Below are 22985 nucleotides of genomic sequence, written 5' to 3'. Positions count from 1 at the left end.
GTAACAGCATGAAGGCATGATACTTGAACATCATTCATTTATCAGAAATGAGCTTTTCTTGACTATTTGAGCTCTTGAGTTTTCCTTGACTACTTGAGATGTTGATGTAATATCAATGAAGATTGAAGTATGTGAATGGTTTATGAAGCCTCTTTAATTGCAGAATGGTATACATGCTGGGATAATCAAATGATGGAAAAGAGAAATAGGGAAAAAGTTATTTATATTAACTGCTAAAAGATTCCTTCCAAAGATGCAGCACAGGCAGTTGATAAAGTATCTTGGTGGTCTTTGCTAGTCATCTTAAAAAATGCAGCCCCCACCGCCCCAAATACCACAACACCATAAACCAACAGCATTCAGAATTGCAATTTGCTTAACAATGGAATTCAGTTATCCTGAGAATATATATTAAAAACATGGACAGAATTTGTTGGAAAATGTGTTTTTGGAGAACTGAAGTATAATAAACTGAGTCTAAACAAATTGTAGATTTACATGTGTGTCTTTAGTATTTGAAGATGCATCTGTTATGGTTGCTGTGAAAATAAGGTCACCTTTTCCTTTATTGGTTTATAAACTCATAAGTTCCCCAGTGTATTCACTGTTTTACAGATTAGTTTTCAGAATCTGCTCAAAGATAAATGAAATGTTATGGTTTAGCCACTTTTCCTTGCTACTTAGGTGCTGTTCTGTTCCTCCTCCTGGGCTCTCAGATTGCTGAACATCAGCTGCATCCATTTCAAAGCCTGTTTTCTGTTAAAATGTCCTTCAAGTTCCCACTTAAAAGTTACTCCTTGTTGCATCTTCATGCATTTTTCCAGAGGCACAGAACTCCAAAGATGGGTGGGAAACTGCATGTCTGCACAGCAGGGTGATGACAGAGGGCAGAGGTAGACTTCCATAACTTGTTCCTGTATTTGGTCTTGTATGGAGCTGTCCAGTTTTTAGCATAGGCAGTGGCATAGGTATGGACTTCCTTTTCATTTATTTACTTTTTCCCTGTGATTCTTGCTGATCAAGTGTGGCTGCAGATTATGGGTATTGTGGCTGCAGTGCTTCTGTCAATATAAAGCCATTACATTGGAAGGAAGGAAGATTTCCTTTGCAGTTCAAAGCAAAATAGTACTAAAGAATGGATATATGCAAATTATGTTTGACATCTAGGGCCATTGATGTTCATTTTGGTTTGAATCCCATCAGCAGTGGTAGGAGGATACATTTGCAATTCTGCTGGCAATGAAATATTTCTTAGAATAATCTGTTTTACTTTAAACAGGTGTTGTTCCCGTAAAGTTCGAGAGCTGTGGTGGCAGGGCATTCCACCGAGTGTGAGAGGCAAAGTCTGGAGCTTGGCAATTGGCAACGAGTTAAACATCACTCATGGTGAGGCTGTTTTGTTGACATTTTCTTACAAAGTCAAACAGCAAGGGGACAGTCTTGTATCTGTTGTGGTGTGGGTGTGAGGAGATGTTATCTAGTTATGCTTTTTTGTGCTGCTTTGATGTGTTTTGTTCAAAAATGCAGTGCCTTTTAATCTTGTTGCTGTTCTAGGACTGCTGCTGTGAATTGTTTCTGAGTATTGCTCTCACTGTCTTGCTTTCATGTTGGATGGAGATGGTCAGAATTAATGACTCAAGTTTTTTTTTTCTTTTTGAAACATAAAATTGTTGTTAATTTTGAAATGCCTATGAATATGTGTATAGTGTGCTTCCTTTGATTTGAAGCAAGACAACAGGTTTGTAAGAGATTAAAAGACCCTTGGCAAGATCTGTACTTCGATTTGTGAAAATAGAAATAATCTATTACTTCTGAGTACAGAAAAATACAGCTCTGAAAGACTAACATGTAATTAATTCCAACAAGGAAATGTGGTAGACTGCCTGTACTCCTGCTGTATTGTGCTGCTTTTCTATGCATTGCTTAGTTACCTTGGGTGTAGTTCTTACATGTAATTTGCTAGACTTTCCTAACTATCCATTCAGACTGTAATTTTGAACATCAGTGCTCTGCAAGAAAAAGCAAGTATTTGAATGTAAAATGCAACTTGGATTGCCTTTCATTTTCACTTGATACGAAGTTACAGGTCAGTGGAACGTGTCTTTCAAAACTGTAACCTAATTAGAATTTCTGCTACTGTTAATGCCTAGGGCAACATTGCCCATGTGGTAGGTGGTTAGTGGACATGAGCTTGTACAAATAGAGGACTTGGTTTCATATTTTTCGTTTTCCAGAACTGTATGATATTTGCCTGGCTCGTGCCAAAGAGAAGTGGCGATCACTTAGCACAGGAGGGGCTGAAGTAGAATGTGAAGGTATGCTTTTTGTAAATGATTCATGCTGTGTTACAAAATATGACATTTTGTAAAATAATTCCTTAAAATAAAACAGGTATTTTAAACAAACAAAAAAAAAATCTATAAATTTGTGTTCTGGTAAAAGGAAAATGTCTTTTTGTGAAAGCAAGAAATAGTTGTATTCTTCTCAGTGAAATTCTGGTGTGTTACAAAACACACTTGTTCATTTTTCTTTATAAACAATCTCTAGGTACAGTTCTTATTTTGATGCAAATCTGTAGGAAAACTACAAATGGTAGTTTGGGGATTATAATTTGAATTGCAACACTAAAATACTTTTAGTGCATTTAGTTAAAATACTGCATCTATAGTTTTGGAATTGCAACTCAAGTTAGAGCAGAAAATTGCATTTTAGTCCTTTGTAGCTTTGAGCTCAAGTCATTGGTGTGTTTCAGAGAGCATCAATTTTTTTTTGCAGATGGAAGTAGTTTTAGATTTACTAATTAATTGGAAGAGTTGACTGTTTTTGAGAGATTATAAAATGACATGCAGATGATTGAAATTGCCTTTGGAGAGTAATTATGCTGAGCAGAGAAAAAAAAAGGAGAACATACATACTGGCATTTATAAGCAGAAAAATCCCCACTTTGTTCTCTTAAGATTGTTTACATCTTAAATAAGATAACATCTAGTACATTTCCAGCTTCCTCTTGCTCTTTATTTTCTGGAGTGTAGATGCTCATGTGATTGGTACAAGCATTATCTAGTGACATCTTGCTCAGTAAGCAGCAGTAAGTAATTCCCAACTATACCAGAATACCAATAAGACATCTTGATATCAGAAAGAAGTGCTATACAAGTGTACTTGGTACGAGATCTGTTTCAGTTATGGAGAATGTACTATAGTGTCAGTAACAAGATCTACAAAGACTAAATAAACATGAATCTGAAAGGAGAGCTTAGTAGAGGTAGGCAGCATCCGTCACAGGCTGCTGCTTTAGGACTTCTCTCTTCCACTACAGCTTTTCCACAGAGGCAGCTACTTCAGGATCCACTGGGAAGCCTTGTTGGAGGTGAGGGGGTCACAAATTAACAGGCTTGTGTCTGTCTAATGATTTGTCAGCAGATACAGGAAAAGTGCCTGACCTACCTTGCCCTGCGTCTTTCCCCACTTTGCTTCAAAACATATTGAGGGTCACAGTGCACTGTAGGGTTGCTCTAGGTCAGGATATACTTTCTGCTTAGCCTGTGTGCTGAATTTGGGGAATTGTTCTGTCTGTAGCCTTATTCCCTAGCATTCACATAAAAATAAATGAACTGTGCAAAAGCTAACTCTTACTGGAAAATAAAAACAAGATTGAGTGTACACTGATTTTGTATTAAATGTAGTAACTTTGGCTTTTGCAGATGCTGGGTTTTCTGCAGCTGACAGAGAAGCAAGCTTGGAGTTAATAAAACTGGATATCTCAAGAACATTTCCTAGTCTCTGTATATTCCAACAAGTAAGCAATGTTAACTTTTGTCTTGACTTCTCAGGGAAATTAAGATTACATAATCTTGCACATCCCTTGGTTGGAACAGGCCATTGAGTTCTGAAGGAGTACACATCTTGAAAGGATAAAGTTCCTAGAGATTTTGGAAAACTAGAAATAATCTAGAAAAGAGTAACATCAAGGTACATACAAAACTCCAAACTGTTGGGTAATCATCGTGATTTAGCTAACCTAGTTCATGCTGGTTTCTGTCTGATGAAGTGATGCAGGTTAGTGTTCCCAAGTCAGTGACTCAACACTGCTGGTTATAAATACACAGTGAGAGAGAGCACCTCAAACAAAGGGGACCGGTTGGCCTTTTTTTTGGTTTGATGCAAAACTGATTAAACTTGTATGGTTTTGGTGTGCTTTAGTGACTCAGTTTAATCAGATTTTGTCCTTCAATGTACAAATTTCAGCAGCCCTGTAAAAGGCTTAGAGTGTGATAAATCAACATTTTTAGGAGAAAAACTTTTCCCTTTGGAAATTCTCAGTCAGTTACAATACTCAGTGCAAGATATGGCAGCTATTAATAGTCAACAATATGAAATTCTTTTTAGCTGTACATGTCCTTCTCAATATGCTTTTCCTGTGTTACGGCATGTTGCTGTTTTAACTGTTTTCTTCATGGTTGAATTCTGCCCCAGTCTCAGAGACAATTATGTTGCTTTGCATCATTGTTCTACTTTCTTGGCACTATTGTCAAAGTGCAGGTGAGCTATAAGGAATCTCTTAGGCTTGCACTCCTATTGTGTAAGTATTTAATATGTAATCAATGTATTGGATGAACTGTATGGATGAACTGTATGTATTTATAATAAATGGAGTTTGGAGAGTTGTTTCATTCTTTTAAAGCTAAAGTTATTTGGAATACTTCAACTGTTCTAAGCTGCACTGGGAAAGAACGTGTCCTTTGTCAGCAGTAATAGCGACCATCTGTAGCACTGAAGGTTTTTTAACATGCTTGTTGTATAATCAGATGTATTGTCTTGTTTTTGTTTAATTATAGGGTGGTCCTTACCATGATATGCTGCACAGTATTTTAGGAGCCTATACGTGTTACAGACCTGACGTAGGCTATGTAAGTGAAGAATTTATTTTTTCAGGGGTGGAGAAGGAGATATTTTTTAGGGGAGGAAGGATTGTATTAATCAGTCCCTTTTAGACCAGTATTAAATGGTTTTGTGGGGTTTGTGTGTGGTTTTTTTCTATTCCATTACATGCTTGAGAAGTGTGTATAACATTTCTTTTGCTAGATTTAAGCTTTTTACAGGTTAAGTAATTGGAAAACTTGTATTTGTACTCAAAAGTAGGTAATTTGAAAATTGGAATCAAAGAGAAGGTGTAGTTAAGTCCTTATTGTTAGTATCAGTCTTACTGAGACTGCAGTTGAATTGAAATGATTGGCATTTCCGTGCCTTAGCACCATGAGCTTCTGGACCAGTCTCTAAAGCAATGCCCATTGAAGCTACATGAGCTCACTCATAGTATTTGACGTAGTAATTATGAGAGGACTGAATAGATTTCATTTAGTCTCTGTATTCAGAGCAGGGTTATACAGAGAGGCTTACTCCTTATTCACAAGCAGTTTTAAGACAAGGCAAGTGTAGAGAGGGGACGTTCCTACTCTGTAGGTAGCACGTAGTGCTTGGCAAGAGCTGCTGAACATGACTGCTGGGAAATGAGACAAAGGGCAGATCAGCTGCTGTGCTTCATGTGGCACAGCAACAACCTGTTGTGTTGGGAAGGAGCTTGTTCCTCAGGTTTGCAGGAATGACAGTCACACCTTGCTCCATGTGACTCAAAATGGCAGCACTGCACCCTCAGGGTGAGAGAGGTTTACCTGGATTCCACAACAGACTTTGTAGAGAAAGGGAACAATATCATGAGTTTATGGTAAATGAAACAAGAGTATAATCTTAAAGTGGTTTTGTTTGTCAAATGAGTGAGTGCAGTTGTCTTTAACTGCTGGTAATTGATTGAAAAGCAAAAGTACAGGCTTTGTCTCTAGGGTCCGAGTCCAGCTTTCCACAAATAAGGATCTAAATGACCCATCCCTGGAACAAAAAGAATTGCTTAGAAACACCCTATTCTTCAAAAAAATCTTTATTCTGTATGTTTGAAAGTGCTGTCAACCTAGCTCGTCTTGGGAGTTTAACTTGGAGTCTTTGAAAGAAGGCAACATGGGAATTGTTAGCTTCCATGCACTGAACATGTGATATCAAAAGGCATGTGGGTTAAAAAAATCCTGCTTTTCTGAACATTTCTCAAGATGCAGCAGCTCAGTGAGTGCATTAAACACTAGTGAACACGAGGACAAAATGAGGCAGTATAATACAGTTATTGCTAAAGGGTATCTCCTTACCTTCTTACACTTCTCCTTTCTTCAGGTACAGGGCATGTCATTCATAGCAGCTGTATTGATCTTGAACTTGGATACTGCAGATGCCTTCATTGCTTTTTCTAACCTTTTAAATAAGCCCTGTCAGATGGCGTTTTTCCGTGTGGACCATGGCCTTGTAAGTATGCAAAAAAACCTGTAATCAACATGATGTGGGTAATGTGTAGAGAAAGTTTAAAAAAATAAAAATTGATGATTTCAGCAGCTTGGAAAATAAATCAGAATTTCTTTTAAAGCAGCACACTTGATAAACAAAACAAACCCCCAACACACGTATGCAGAATCCCTCAAAAAAGTCAAACCCAATCAAAGATCACCCCATCAACCTTTTTGAACAAGACGTGTGAATCAAATTGCTGAGTAGCTATTTTGTGATGCTCAGAGAATAGTTATGAGAGTATTACTGTAGGTGGTTTTCAACAGCACTGCAGCTGAAAGCTGAAAACACCTTAATGCAAGTGTCTTGAAGGTGCTTTTTATCGTAGGCTAATAGGTTGCTAAAAACAGACGGTTGCTGGGAGAACCAGGTTTTCCATATCTTCCTGTAGCAGCTGTGTTTGAGTCCCACAGGCTCCTTTTCAGAGAAAGAAACCTCTGACCTCTCAAGTTTTCGGTGGGAGCTGACTGGAGTCTCCGGAGTCTCTAAATTTCCATGTTAGAAGGCACACTAGCAAAATAAGACACATCTACTCAAATGTGGTTTTCATTTACTTTAAAGGTATTTTTGTGTAAACTATATGGCATCCTGAATTTCTTTCTCACCTCTTAGCACTATGAAAATAGAATCTGCCTCTTAAGGGTTCAAATGCAAGAAATAAAGCAAGGGAGTGGATGATGACAACAGTCACTGTTGTTGCTTAAAAAGGAGACACAAGAAATCCCATCAGTATTCCTGCTGGAAAAGCATTCCCTGTTCAGTCCCTGAATTTCATCAGTTGTAAATACCATGGGAAAATGTACCACAGCACAGACAGCACTGCTGGGAGCAGTATCAGCTATCTCCATTACAGTACTTGGAAAAAGAGGACATGCTTGTGCATTCAGTGTGTAAATACAGTTTTTGTGAAGATGGTTTTGGAATTAAATTGGATAGAATAAGATAAATATTTTTTTAGCTGAGCTAGTGGGGTTTGGTATTCTCTGATAGTGCTGTTCAGTTCTGTTAGCCTGGCCAAATAGGGACTATGTGATAAATGTGTGCTTACAGAGGGCAGAGATGGTGATACATGAAATATTAACATCATGATAGCAAACCCATGATTTAACAATACAAGGAAAATGTCATTTAATATTTCAAAGAGACTAGTGACACTTGAGTGAGATGGTTTTTGCTTTCTATGGTGAACATACTGATCTGCAGTCTACCCTCATCTTGTTGTGTCAGCTTCATAAGCAAATGCTGATTTGTTGTATAGTAAATTAATAAAAAATAATACCAATATAAGTTAGTTGTGTAAATAATAGTAATTTATACAGGTTTATCTTGGCTTCTTTTGTTGGTTAATTTTATTAAACTATATTTTTTTTCATTACCACTAAGGAATTGTCTTGTTGAATGTGCATTTGATCAAAATAACTACTTGTACTGCTGCCCACATTGCTATCAATAGAAATGACTGTAGCAGTTATGTGTAAGGTCCTGTCTCTGCAGAACTTTTCAAAGTAGGAACTTCACTAGAATTGTCTTACAGTGGTGCCAGCAGATTGTTTTGTAAGTAGGACTGTCTGATGCATTACCTGCTTCCTTGTTTATACTCACAGGTCTCATAGGTGCTTGGATTTCATGCATGTAAAAATCCACACTAGGAAGCTGTTTCAGGGGTACAGCTCTCTGAAGTGGGTTCCTGAATTTCTGGTGTCATGTTTGACATGAAGCTATTTCTTAGTAACTGACTGTTCAGAGATTTCACGTAACTTCAGTTACTTCTGTAGCATACACCCATCTCTGATTGACTTAAAGCCTTATACTTGTACTGACTACCAGGCTCAGGTTTTTATTTGTCACTGTTAATGAAAGTAGTCCATCATCTTCCACTTCATTCAGAGGAAATGGGAAATACTTGTATAACGACAATAAAAAAACCTAGGAAACAAACTTGTCATCCTTTAAAAGGGTTACACACAGAAGTCTCCAAAAGGAGCCTCTTTTCCCTTTACTGTCATGATGCTTTGGGAAGATGTATGCTGTTGCACTCAAACTTTGAAGAAATCACAGCCTTTCTTTATTGCTTTTATTGGGGTATTGTAGTTAAAATTACTGAATCATTCAAGGACTTCGCTTAACTTTTCTCCCTATAGTATTAGGGAGGGTGATTAAATAACCTTTTGTTTTCAACTCTTAGTTGAATTGGAAAATTTGTTTTTATCATGATCTCTGTTATGAAATTTGACTAAATACTCAGATTTTAAAGTAGCATAAAAGTCATTGTGTTAAAAGCATGAAGTTCAGGGGTTATGATGTCAGAGAGTTACAAACTGTTTCTCTTGCATAGGTGTTTTGTCCCAGTCTTTGAATTTTTTGTGTGAAACTCGTATCTTCCTTTTTGCAAATGAAATGCCTATTATCTAAATGTAGAATGTATGGTATTATGTTGGTATTAGAATAGCTTTGGTATTACAATATGATTTATGACTGGAATATACTGGACTCTTCACTGTTGCTGTGGAGTATTAACATTGTTTTAGTTTTGTATTTCATTATGTTCCATTGGGTCTTGGATTTTGTTCAGTATAATATTTAATTACTGCCACAAGCATAAAACACCATTCTGTTATAATTATTTTGAGAAATCAGCAAAAAACTTCTCTCCTGCTGGTATTTTTCTTTCCAAAGGAAGCTGGCCAAGACCCAAAGCAAATGTTACATTGTTTAGTATGAGAATTGTATATAGAGTGGATCTTAAACTCTTAGTGCTTGCAGATGCTGCCTTTTATGTAAATGCTTACCTCTTTATAATATCATGTAATTCATTTGATCCTATTTTTGAAGAGTGTTAATCCTATAACAGATAATACATTTAAGCCTATTAATAACACAGCTAACTGCTTGTTTTCTCTGTTATATTTTCCCAGATGTTGACTTACTTTGCCGCATTTGAGGTATTCTTCGAAGAAAATCTGCCAAAGTTATTTGCTCACTTCAAAAAAAATAACTTAACTCCAGACATCTATCTAATTGATTGGTAAGATATTGAAAGTGTAGTTCCTAATGTGTGTAACATACAGCTCTGTGTCAGTGTTCATGACAGAAACTGCCATGTTCTTACCTGCTTTAATATTCTTCTAAGATAAGGGCTTTATTTTTTGTTCAGTACATGAGTTGTCAATCTAAATCATTCCCACATACTTCTGTGATGCTTAACATTTTCCTAACATTTATTATTGTACTTGTGTTAAGTTGGAAGTTTATTTTGGAATACTGCTGGATAGCAGTGTTTATCCATATGTAGTGCCTGTTTGAATTGATCTTCTGAGAAAATTTGTCTATTGCATGTGCAGGTGTGTACCAGGGTTGTCTATTCAGAAAATATTGCCAGTCTTGCACTTAAAATGTGTACTTTGTCCTGTACAGATCAGGAAAAGCCTAATTAAAACATTTGTCCATACAATGTAAAACTCGAAGCTACAGAAGAGCTATTGCACTTAGCAGACAGGCAATTAGAGTATTTTGATTAGATGAAACTGTCTTGCCTTTTAGTTCTAGTATAATCAGAATATTTTCTGTAGAGAGGAAAGAAGACAAAGATCTTATTTGTACTTCTGCCAAATTTCAGTGTGGTATTATGCACTCCAGATTGAGTGTTTGCATTTGTGCCTATCAGACCTTGGTTTGGGGTGGTTAAAATGTCTCTTTTCAACAAGACTTTGTTGTCAGTTTTCCAATGACATTAAAGATTTTTTGTGAAAAATTGGTTTGCCCTTACATTGTTGACAACATCTTCTGTTCTCAGATATCTGACAAATGCCTTAAGTAAAAGAATAAATGCCCAGTGGTAACAGCGGGATTTTTTCCCTGAGATTAGTAAGGTGTTCTTTTGGAAAATATTTGTAATGTTAATGCAACCTCACCTGAACCTCACAGGCAGTACCCTGATCTTTAAGACCTAGTTGGTAGCACTCAACATGTTGCTGATCTCTTAAACAAAAATACATTTGAAGTAAATCAATCCAATACAAGCTTGAAGTTTGAATACATTAATTTTCATAGGGTTGTAGAATTTCTGAAGTATTGGAACAGTCCTCTGAGATCATCCAATCTAAAAGCACTGCTCAAAGCACAATTAGAGCAGCTTGCTCAGGACCTTGTCCCTTTGGGGTTTGAGTATCTCCAAGGAACGAGACTCCACAGTCTCTTCAGGCAACTCTGTTCCAGTGTTCAACCATCCTTGTAGTTAACAAGTTTTTTTATTTTCTTATGTTTAAAATGGACTTTCCTGTATTTCATGTACTTGTTGGATCTCGTTCTTTTACTGGATACAACCAGGAAGAGTCTGGTTCTGTCTTCTTTTCATGCTCCTATCAAGTGTTTTTAGACATTTAGGTCTAAGCCATCTCTTCTCCCAGCTGAACAGTACCAGCCTGCTCAGCCTCTCCCTCTGTTTCACATGTCCAAGCCTTTCATCACATTCATGGTGAGCTGAACTTGCTCCAGTATGTCCATGTCTCTCTTATACTCGGAAGCCCAGAGCTGGCTTGCCAGTGCTGAGTAGATGGATGACCTGCCTTGGCACACTGGCAGTAGTGTTTCTTCTGCAGCCCAGGAGTTTGTGAACAATCTTTGCTGCACAGGCACATTGCTGGCTTATATTTAGCTTGGTGACCACCAGAACCTCCCCATCCTCTTCTGCAAAGCAGCTTCTTGTTGTCCTTAACATCCATTGGTAGATTCAGCTCCAAATGGACTTCTCATGCTGCCTTTGCTTGATTTGTGTGGTTGTATATGCCTGTTGTGCAGAGGGTGGTGTAACATGGGCTTTGTGTGACTTGGCTGTTACACTGGGATTAAATTTTAATGCATCATGTGTCGGGGAATTATTGGGGGTTGTAATGAATAGGCTCATTTCTCCCAACATTTAATGGGAGAAATACTGTGAGAAGGACTTCATGAGTGAAGGCTGAGAATATTAAGTTGAAGTAGATCTATGCACAGAGAATGGAAAAAGTACTAGCATAAGATAGAAGGGAACAAAGAGACCAGAGGCTGGGGTGTTCAGTGATAGAGGAAAGATGTTGAAATTGTGTTGCCTCAATGTTCTGAAAAGCCTGTGTGTGGAGGAAGCAGTTGAATAAAAGGGACATCAGAATAATATGACTGTAAACGTGGTAGAGTAACTGGATAGACAACACTGAAATCACCAGGTTATTGTATTTTTAATGGACAATAATGTCAATAGCAGTCCAGAAATTACATCAGCCTGTTACATGATGGGGATGATCACCTCACCAGCAGGGACACAGACAAGGCAGAGATATTTAATGCTGTCTTCCCTTTGGTCTTTAACAATGATGATGTGCTTTAGGGGTCCCAGAGCCCTGAGCTGGAAGACAATGGCTGTGAGGATGATAAACTTCTATTCAACCCTGAACTTGTGTGGGATTTACTGCTCCAGCCTCATGGTCTGTGACACCTGATGGGATTCATCCAATCTGATGAATATGATGGCTGATATCATCATGAGACCTCTCACAATGACTTTTGAACAGTCTTGGGAATCTGGAGAGGTTCCAATTGTCTGAAAGCTGGCAAACGTTGTCCTTATTTTCAAGAAGGACAAGCTGGGTGTCTCTGGAAACTAAAGGCCTGTCAGTGTCACTACAGTGACTGGTAAAATTATGGAGAGGGTTATTCTGGGACGTATTGAAAGACACCTGGAGGATAGCACAGCCAGCACAGGTTCACAAGGTGAAAGTCCTGCTTCACAAACTTAATTTCCTTTTATGACAAGGTTACCCACCTAGTTGGGTAGATGTGATATTTTTAGACTTCAGTGAAGGTTTTGATACTGTCTCTCACAGTAACCTATCTGGATTCTGCAGCTGGGATGGGGCAACCCCAGATCATGGACAGACTGGGGAAATGAGATGCTGGAAAGGGACCTGGGGGTGCTGGTCGATGGCAAGTTGAATGTGAGTCAGCAGTGCCCTGGCAGCCAGGAGGCTCAACCCTGTCCTGGGTGCATCAGGCACAGCATCACCAGCTGGGCAAGGGAGGGCATTGTCGTGCTGTGCTCTGCTCTGCACTGGGGTGGCCTCACTTTGAGTCCCGGTGGCAGTTTTGGGTGCTACAATATAAGAAAGACATGAAACTATTAGAGAGTGTCCAAAGGAGGGCAACAAAGATGCTGAAGGGCCTTGAGGGGAAGCCGTGTGAGGAGCAGCTGAGGTCACTTGGTCTGTTCAGCCTGGAGGAGACTGAGGGGAGACCTCATTGCAGTTCCAGCTTCCTTGTGAGGGGAAGAGGAGGGGCAGGCAATGATCTCGTCTCTCTGGTTCCCAGTGTAGGAAGTTGTGTCAGGGGAGATTTAAGTTAAATATTAGGAAAAGATTCTTCTTCCCAGAGGGCAGCTGGGCACTGGAACAGGCTCCCCAGGGAAGTGATCACAGCACCAAGCCTGGCAGAGTTCAAGAAGCTTTCAGACAATGCTCTCAGACAATTGGTGTAATTCTCAGAGTGGCTCCTGTGCAGGACCAGAAACTGGACTCAGTAATCTTTGTGGTTCCTTTCCAACTTAGGGTATTCTGTGATACTAGCTGGAGATGATGCTATCATAAATAAGGTGATTGTTATGTAGGAGAAACTAAAATTGAGCATCCTCATGGGACAGGCATGTTAAGATCATGCTGTTGTCTAACTATGTTGTAAAGAAGAAATCCTGAGAAACAATACCAGAAATTAGAGATTTAGAGAAAAAGACTGTTTTGACAGAAAGTTGAAAGTTTACATTCCCTTCAACAATTTTATTTTGATAGAATACTCTTTATTGTATTTTATTGAGTAAACATTTGTGATTAGTTTTTCTTTCTTAGTACATATATAGGGTAAAAACCAAAACACAAAACCAAAACAAACCAAAAAAGAAAAAAATTACTGACTTGTGAGCAAAGAACTGAAGTGATGAAGTCTGTGTTGAAGTGTTATTGAAGTCTTGAGGCATATCAGGTCCCCCCTCTTGTTACCTCTGTGGGTGTTAAGAGCACTTGAAAGAAACTTCAGTCAGGAGTGACTGTGGATGTTGCTTCTCAAGGTCTTTGTATCAGTGAACTGCCAATTAGCTTTTCTTGCTGACTACCTGCATCCATATTCAAGCTGTTTATTTTAATTCCAAGGACAACTTACTGTGTTCCTTCCCATCCTTAAAGAGTTACAGCACTGTGATCTTGCACAGGGATGTAGGCTATTTGAGGTAGACCTGCCCAATACTGCATTCAACTTTTTCACACTTGTCTTGAACTACACAGCTTGTACCACTCAGTCTTTAATTTTGTTAGACAGTGCAGGTTATATTTATGTAAAACTTACATATTTTACTTAAATATATGTTTAAGTGTATTCATATGTGTGTATGTGCATACATATACATACTTTTTACTTCAAAATATTTTGATCCTGTAGGAAACAGATTTAGATTTTTTTTCTTTAAATTGCCACTAAGAGTGTGGCTGCTGTGTGTTTAAAGTCAGGGAAGAATATGGTACAGTGTAGGCAGAGTAGGCAGACCTTTTGCTTGTAGGTAAAAATCTCTGTGAAACAGCCTTGCTCTAACATTAATTTTATTTAAATGAACATTTGTTCTGAGCTCCAAAGGGATGCCTGCAGTTATTCCAGGGGCTGGTGTGGTTAATGTGCAGGCATGTGTGCAGTAAATCCCAGCCGGTGCCAGCTCTGGGAGGCTGCAGTAGCCAGTGCTGCACAGACCAGTTGCTGGGAAACCCTCCTGCTCCTGCCACAATTACAGTGGAGTCAACTAGTCTCCTTTATGCTTCTTCCTGTAACCCGTGCTGCAGGGAACAGCAGTAAACTTGGTGCATTTAAATCATTTTTGAAGGGATATGTTCCAAGTAAAAGAAATGCTGTAGGTGGGCCCAGCTGTGCAGGTTTTCTTGGAGCTGGTAGAGGACTTAGAGAGGAGAGCCCCCCTGCTAGTTTAATTCCACTGCTGCCCTCTATTATGGGAAAATTCCAAGGACTGAATAGTTTAATTTAAAGGTACTGTCACATGATTATTGGGGGATACCTGCCACAAGTAAGGCATCTCATTTAAAAAAGGACCCCATGTGCTTTAAGCCTAAACTCCAACTGATAAATCTTGTAGAAAGAATTCAAAAGCTATACAGGGTTTTACTTTTTTGGGTGAGTATAAAGGGGATCAAGTGTGAAAGAGCCATAAAGGGCAACATGCAGTCAGGTTCACAGAGAACAGAGGGGAAGTAGTGTGTCTGAACAGCCCAGTCTTGGCCTCTCACTCCATCAGCTGATGTTCCGCAGGCTCTTGTGAGCAGAGTAGAATGTGGATGTGCCAAGGACACATGCTGTCTATTTATGGCCTGCTGCTGCTATACAAACACTTCTTTATCCCTACTAATAATTATAGCCAGGGGCTGTGTTTGTACTGATGGATTGATCAGTGGTTCTTTAGTATTACGTGGACTGTGATTGTGCTCCGTGAACATGAACTTCCTATTAACACCATGTGCTTGTTATGATAAAGGTCCAAGCCACTTTGTGTGACCATTTTTAGTGGGCACTTCCAGTAAAGTATTTGTAAGCTTGCTTTCTGTTACTTTAAGAAAAGCATAGTCCATGTCATGCCAGCAACTCTCCACTCCCCCCAAAAAATGCTCTCTTGCAGTCAGTATTTTATATTAAATACTATTTAGTTTTTTTTTCCAAATAAGAAACAAACTAAACACTTCCACTTTTGTTTTAGACTGTAATAATTTTAAAATTTATAGACAGGGGAAAGGAATGTGTAGTGCAAGAATACATAAGATCTGATTTGCAACAGTGTTGTGTGTGAGTTGCCAATCCAAAATTTGGCCTACCTGTCTGCATTGCTCTTGCTAATATCTTATAAAGACTATTTAATTAAAAAAGAAAGAAAATAGAAAAAAGAGAGGAGAGAAGAGAAAGTGAAGGAAAGACGCATGGAGCCTATGATTATCATGGTAGCAGTGCTTTGCTTTCTTGATGACTTTATGGTCATATGCTTTCCCTGTGAGCAGCAAACCAGCCAGGACTTCATGCATCTACCTCAAGGTACACTTTCATCATAAGCAGGGCCGAGGAAGAGCAGGAGCATTTGGTGCTTCTTTTTTTCCTCTTGCAAACAGAGAGAGGCCAGAAACCTGCACCTGCATTGCTCTGACACTGGATATGTCTGTGTGAGTTATCTGTGTTGTCTGCACCTGCGACTTAGAGTGGGTTGGAAGAGAGCTGCAGACAGAAGTCATCCTGCAGTACAGCGACAGCAGGTCATGTGCAAGGAGTGTGCCACTGCTGCTGAAAGGCGCTGCTGGAACTGCTTCAGTCTGGCAGCTGCTTTATTACTCTCATAAATTTCAGCTGCATTTCAGACCAGTCGCTCAGACATCTAATAAAAAATGTCTTTCAGTAGGAAATGTTTGAAGGGATGAAATGCTGTATCCATTCTAAGCAGTGATTCCTACTGATGTTTCACTGCTTATTCTAGGGGCCCAGTCTCTGCTGTTAGGGCTTGATGCATCAGTTCCATGCAAATATTAATGAAAGTTAATTGCCTTGTTAAGTTCCTGCAAATGGTGCTTCCTTCCAAATTATGAAGAGTTCAATGGCAAATACCTTATTTGATGTGACAGCTTTTTTGATGTAAATCCTTTCATATAAAAGTAGTGTTCTAATAAATAGTTCTTTTGCCAGTTAATTTTCTGCATAGTTGGAGACAAATGGGTTATTCATGTTAGGTCTGAATCATGACAGAATAATAGCTTTTGTGAATAAAAACAGGTCCAAAAAGTTGGCATGGTTACTTATCTTTGACCCAGACTTGCTTCTGCTTGGGTGTTTGCCCACTACTTGGTGATCAGGAAAGGACTCAGCTGAATTGCTTCCTATTACACTGTTCCTTTTAAATTGAAAAGCTGTTGCTGTTTCCTGTACATGTGTGTACAGACAACAGTCTTAATTCTGCCATGTAGATATTCTGTGACAGTACAGTTTTATATGTGTGTGACTGTGCAAAAAGATTGAGAATATACAAAGTATATGAAGTCTGCAGTGCAGGATCAGCCAGTAACCCAAAGAAGGAGCTTGTATCCTGCTCTTCTTACACCTTCATGTATGTGTGATAAACAAGTGTGTGGGTTTTTCATCCCAGGCTTCGACCTTTTGTTTGTTTATTTTTATAATTCTAACTTAGCTTTTTGGAGAACAGGATTTAAAATGTTTTCACTTGTTATAAGAAGATTGTAATAAGATGTAAAACTAGAAAAAACAGTAAAATCCTAAGGATCATAAAGCTGCAATTCACTTGTCACCTGAATTTCTGCAAATGTTAGTTTCGTCTGGGTGTTTATAAAACTAATATCTTTTCCCTTTTTTATAAAGTGTGCTGATTTACACAGAAGCCATATACTTAACAACACATCATTCAAGTAAATTTTTATATAGTAAAAAACAGATAATGCAGAAAACCTTTGATTATTAGACTGCTGTGAAAATACATTACTTCATATTCTATACCTATATGTGTGTGTGTGTGTGTATCTGTTCCATTTTATCTTTTTAATGTAAATCCAAATTTCCTAAATAAAAAAATGGAGGGAATAGAGGGTAGTTTTAAACACATGAAAACTACTGCTCAATTCAGCGTACTTGAAAAGGAGTTCTTTGTTAAAAGCTGTGGGAAGGTTTGATTGAAATTTGAGCCTTTGCTGACCTCTGCCGGGGAGAGAATTCTTAGCAGTTTTATGGAGATTTTTGTGCAGTGCATCTGTGGAAAAGTTCTTTCTGAATTCTGAAGGAAAAAAACACTGTAACCCTTTCCCCTGATACACTGTTAAGTGGTTCCAGGAAGCTTAATTCTCATCGCTTGCTATTAGGTCATTGTTGGCGGCAGTGCTCACGCTCTGCTGCGTAGCAAGATGCTGGAAAAAGGAGAGAGGAGGGAGAAACTTTTTGTTTCTGGCTGCAAGGCTGTCAGCATTTTGGTGAAGGAAGAAATGTGCTGACGGTAGTTAATGAGAATACAGTTTTAGCAACTTAGGAGGAGGTTGTTCCTTCTGGTATTACCCTTTTGCTTCAGGGATCACATCCGTACAGGCACACTGAGCCACCATCTTATCACCACAATCTACACCTCTCTGGACATCCTGCCTTGCCTGTTTCTCTCAGCTGAAGGGAGTTCAAGCTGATCCTTCCTCCAAAACTCATGCTATTATTACTTTGCCAGTTAATCAAGCCTGGAACACGAGAGTTAATTTTATTCACCTCCTATATTTGAATCACAAAATTCCCATTGCAGTTTGCCTTAAGGTTCAGCTTTTTGTGTTTTTGCAACTCAAACTGCATCAATTCTCAACTCTGAAGCGATGATTAAATAGGCCTTTGATTTAGCTGTGTAAAACCATGTATATTGTTTCTTCTGGTGTGATCCAAGAAAATCAAACTTGGAGACCATGCGTTAATGGTTGTACAATTTTATATTGTGTCATGGATTGGTATGTTGTGACTAACAGAAGTACTTTTGAAATATAAAAAGGAATATTCAATTACAAATATTTGAGAAGCTTCAAACATACTGATGATTGGCGTGTGTACCTCTGTGAGTATCCAAGACTTCTTGTCCAGTAACTCTGAAAATTTTGTCCTGCTTTTCAGGATATTCACATTGTACAGCAAATCTCTGCCACTAGACTTGGCTTGTCGTGTCTGGGATGTGTTCTGCCGTGATGGAGAAGAGTTCTTATTCCGTACAGCGCTGGGAATACTAAAACTTTTTGAAGATATTTTGACCAAAATGGACTTTATTCATATAGCCCAGTTTTTAACAAAACTACCAGAGGACTTGCCTTCGGAAGAATTCTTCGCATCTATTGCTGCCATTCAGATGCAAAGTAGAAACAAAAAATGGGCTCAGGTAAAGAGGATGTCAATCTTTGGTAACTGGTGATTGTACTTATAGAAATGGGATTTGGCCACGTCTGGAAGAATGTTTTAGCACAGCTGGTGTTATTTTATGGGTAGGTAGGACTGTGTAGCTCACTCCATGCTCTTAGCATACGTTGAGGTGAGTGGATTCCCTCAGCTTAAACTCCTCTGGAAAGAGAGACCTCAGTCAACATTCAAAATTGAAATATTGAGTGAAGTTTATGAAATAAAGTGTCACACAATTTTTAAAATTTATTAATTCCAAAGGCTGCTGGCAACATTACAACCTGATACTTAAAAGCAGAAATCTACTCCTTGGGAGAAGATGACAATTTGTCAGGACACACTATCATACAGTCATCTTAATCTTCTTGAAGATCTCTACTCTGCCTAATTTTGGGCTCTACAGAAGTGATTGCATCTCTTGACTTCTGTATTGGGATTTAGTATGGGATTTCAGAAATTGTTTTATCACTGTAATTTCAACTAAATTCCAGTGTAAAGAAAAAAGATGTCACCTGAATGTGGAAATCATTAAGTGGCGGTAACAGCCATTCATGTCAGAGAGTGGAAGCTCCCCCACTTTTTTTTCCTTCTTTGTTCAAAGCAGCAATACAGCCCACTTTGTGAGTCATTCCATTACAGAGCTCTGCCCATTTTATCCAGTTGCTTTTGTGCAGTGAAAACGAAAGGTGGTGTTAAATGTAGTGGTTGGGGGAATTCAGCTGCAACTGGGTTTTCCTGGTTCTTTACTGGGGTAGCAGTGTCTTTAGATGCTGGGGATTTCCAGCTTTCTCTTTGAGATGAGGATTTCTAACCTTCACAGCAGGAGTGGCTCTACAAGTTGTTCATTGTCTGACCTTCCTTCAACATGTCATGTGTGCATGAGGATTGCATTCCAAATAAATTCCCAGCCTGCTGCTGCTTCCCTCATGGAGAAGGAGAGATAGGGGTCCTATTCTGCCAAGTACCCCAAGTAACAGGCTTCAGAAGTGTATGTTGGGGGGGAGATGGTGTTTAAACCTTTGTTAAATCTGTTTCTATCCACCATGTCACAAGGACTTACAGGAGAGGTCTCTTGTCAGTGGAGAGTTTCTCTAAATTTAATTACATTTGATAGTTAAAATAGTATTGCTCAGACATAACTGGAAACTCTTCAGAATAAATTATTGAGTAATTTTTTAAATCTAATGCTTTTCTTCTCTCTCATTTCTTGAAATGTCTAGATACTGGCTGCTCTGCAGAAAGATAACCGGGAAATGGAAAAAGGAAGTCCTTCACTCAAACGTTAACATGGGGTTTGCCTCCAGTGACTCCCAGGAAAAGAGCTAAAGTGGCAAAAGTATTGATTACTGTTTGACATGTATGAGCCTGCAAATCAAAGTGTTAGTTCAGAGTTCTATTTAGTAGTAGAATAGCCTTAAGGGGGAGAGAAGAAAAATGAGGAGGTGGAGTAAAAAAAAAAAAAAAAAAAAAAAAAAGGAAAATAGGGGATAAACCCCTTATAAATTAAACCTAGGCTTAGCCTTAAACTTCTAGTGGTATGGGCATATGCTGTGGAGAGCATTACACATTCTATACTTCTGCTGAGAGCAGTCAAACAAAATAATATCAAGGGTTTGGGGTTTTTTAAAATTTTTTTCTTTGGTGTTTTAAAAGACTGGACATTCATCAATATTGGTTGCTTTGACAGCTATTCCCCTGTTTCATTCTTAGGCAGGATATATTTCCAATACCTGTAACAGTAGCTGGATGTGGATTTTAGATCACTGGTGCTGGAATTTTAAATGATGTAAGGACCATTTCTTTAGAAATGCTTCTGATTTTATAGGCTGGGGGTCCCATTTACCAAAGAAATCATGTAGACATAGAACCACACTCCTTTCTTTAATAAGAAAAAGTTAAGTAGAAAGTAAACTTGGAAGAGAAGTCAAACTAGCAGTGCAAAACTAATTATTCTTCAAGATGCCTTGGAAATTTATTTTTCCAGTATGGACTGGGTGCATATGGAGGAAATTCCATTCATCAGACTAGATTCCAAACTCACCAAGAGCATTCTAGTATTAAGGTGGCATCATTTCCCAAATGTACTCTCTTTCCTCTTTTTAAAGCCAAGGTCACATCCTACTAAATGCATGTTTCCATGTGTCCCTCTACTGGAGCAGTGCTGTTTCGGGATGTTCTTGCCTACCAGCTGCTTACTCCTGTGCCATGTGTCCAGTCATGGAGATAAAACTGTGGACTTAGCAGATAAACTGAGAAATGGTTAAAAGCAATTTTGATAGTTACTTTAAGCCCAGCTTTGCTCACTGGCAGAACTGAGGAGGAGGTATGGTAGGGGAGCAGTTAATGTTTGCCAGTGTTGCTGCTGAAAAAAAAAGGTTTTGTGGGATCTCCCAAAGCTGCTGCTGCTGCCACAGTGGGAAAGTTATGTGGAGCTGATCCATAGAGTGACAAGTGAAAGAAGTTTATTGGGAAATGTGCCAGACATCATAAGTACAAGCTGTCATTTCTGAGCATTTTATCTGACCTCTAATACATGAGAGCAAGTTACAGCAGCAGCAAACTGCTGTTACATAAATCCTTGTACATCTTAGATCCTCTCTGCATTCAGGTGAATGTTGAAGGGCAAATCGTGAGTGCCTCTGATTTACAAGAATATTTATTGCATAGTGTACAGTGTAAAACCTATTTTATAATAATGATGATCATTGAAAAGGGAAATGTAACTGAAGCAATATTTGTGTTAACTGTGAACAGGCGTTATAAATCCTCCAGCTGTATGGTCAGCGGTTTCCCAGTGCTCTTCAGCTGGTTTATGCTGATTATTTTGGCATTGTCCAAATAAAAACCAAGAAGAATAGTTGCACACTGCTCAACTCAACATACAATGTAAAGGACTGTGGGACGTAATCAAAACATGGTCCTTTGGTACAGACATTATTTCTATGAGGGATAATTTGATTGTAATAGTAAGAAGAGTGAGAACAAGACTCCCTGGTAAGTGAGGACTCATAGTCACTTTGAAAGATGTGTAATGCAAATGCAGCCTGCAAGTCCAATACCTCACTGACCTCTTCTCCTGTCCACTTTGTGTACCTGGTGTAATGGATGTGGTTTTTTTGTTGGTCATCTTAATTCCTCCACAAGGCATCATCTAGGTCATCACTTACTGAAAATAGATGTTAAGATGTGATAGGAAACGTGTTAATTCACTCAAAATTTGTACAGAATTTGTCCTCCAATGACTGGTACTTGTTGCTTTGAAGTGCAATAGAAAGCAGGAAGGTCAGTAAGTGTTTTTTGATATTACTTTTTCTATTACTACAACAAATATGCCTTTCCATGAAGAATACGAGAGGCCATCCGAAACATTTGCACTATGCTTTCAAACGGTTTTAAACACAGAGATCACTTTTTCCTCAGTATACAGTTTTAGGTGGTACTGTAAGTGGCTTTGTGGTTTAAGTCTTCATTGCAACTACATTTGTATTTTCTTTTAAAGCGAGTCTACAAGTGTGGCTCATTTGTCTGGTTAAAAATGCTTTTTTAGCTATTAGGTACCTTGGCAGCCATCAACAGCCTGTTCTTTTTCTCTTCTCAATAAGATGTTGAATGTAACAGTGACAGTGGGCACAGTTGTGGGGAAAAGGCCTGCTGCAACACTTGTGCACTGTTTGTTACTTGCAAATGTAATTACTTTGTTTTGTGATTTGATCTGTTCTTAGAAGTTGTATATATTTTGTAAAGGATTTCTTTGTGTATATAAGGTATGTTCTTTAATGAAGAAACAGCAATGCAATAAGGAGCTTTGCACAGTTTGTTTTCAAACAAAATACATGTGAAAAAAAATCACCTGCCTAAACATGCAATTATTGCAACTTCTCATTAACTTGATTTGAAGGTAACGCCTGAATTTTGACAAAAACAGAGATGAGTAGTAATGGCATAGAATTCCTTGCCACTGAGCTTTTCAAGTTTCTTGCAGTATACCAAATCTCTTAATTAGCTATTACAGAAATCTTACTTAAGAAATTCAGGGAATTGCATTTAAAAATTTGACAATTTTATTGTTCAGGTGCTTGAAAGGATCTGTAACAAGATGCATGAGATTTTCTTTTATGGAGCAAATGTCCCCATCAAGCAGACTTTTTTTCATGTGTTCAAGGCAAAATAAAACTGCTGCAACACATCAAAAGTACCACTGTACCTGCAGCAGATCAGAGAAACCAGAAAACTCCAACCAGCTTTGGGATTCTTTACAATCTGCACTTTATAATAAAGCAGTTTTGCAACTTCAATCTGCAGTCAATCATTAATGTTATTTCATTTAGTAAACAATTTCATTTGGAAAAAGAAAAGGTACCTTGTAACAGCTTATTTTTGAATGTTTTAAAATAAGAATGACATAGAGAGAAGTGTTGGTACATCTCCTGTACATCATGTTTAAATTGGGTTATGTAGTTACCATGTTTGTTTTGTTTAGATATGTGTATCAAACTGGAACTTTTTTCAACTGTAAATATATGGTTTTGTTAAATAAAGTCATGTAAAGTTATCTTAATCAGCTACTGTCAGTGTAATTCAGATATTAAAAATTCCAGTACTTGTCTTCTTCTTCAAAGGTGGCT

At 38.4% G+C, this 22985-nt stretch overlaps 1 protein-coding gene across 3 annotated transcripts in view; it reads left to right on the top strand.

Moving 5' to 3' along the window:
• TBC1D14 (TBC1 domain family member 14) overlaps positions 1 to 22918 on the top strand; it is a 64879-nt gene extending 41961 nt beyond the window's left edge. For all 3 annotated transcript variants that reach the window (XM_032108564.1, XM_032108566.1, XM_032108565.1), the window contains 8 exons: positions 1280 to 1386; positions 2235 to 2315; positions 3705 to 3799; positions 4839 to 4910; positions 6220 to 6348; positions 9303 to 9412; positions 18085 to 18343; positions 19581 to 22918. In XM_032108564.1, the coding sequence (XP_031964455.1) occupies positions 1280 to 1386; positions 2235 to 2315; positions 3705 to 3799; positions 4839 to 4910; positions 6220 to 6348; positions 9303 to 9412; positions 18085 to 18343; positions 19581 to 19646 (919 nt within the window). In that variant the 3' untranslated portion in view covers positions 19647 to 22918. The remainder of the gene's footprint in view (positions 1 to 1279; positions 1387 to 2234; positions 2316 to 3704; positions 3800 to 4838; positions 4911 to 6219; positions 6349 to 9302; positions 9413 to 18084; positions 18344 to 19580) is intronic.
• Positions 22919 to 22985: the final 67 nt, after the last annotated feature.

Source organism: Corvus moneduloides, chromosome 5, assembly GCF_009650955.1.
Source record: "Corvus moneduloides isolate bCorMon1 chromosome 5, bCorMon1.pri, whole genome shotgun sequence".
NCBI lineage: Eukaryota > Metazoa > Chordata > Aves > Passeriformes > Corvidae > Corvus > Corvus moneduloides.
Note: the sequence above shows the minus strand (reverse complement) of the source record. Positions and strands in the feature narration are given on the sequence as shown.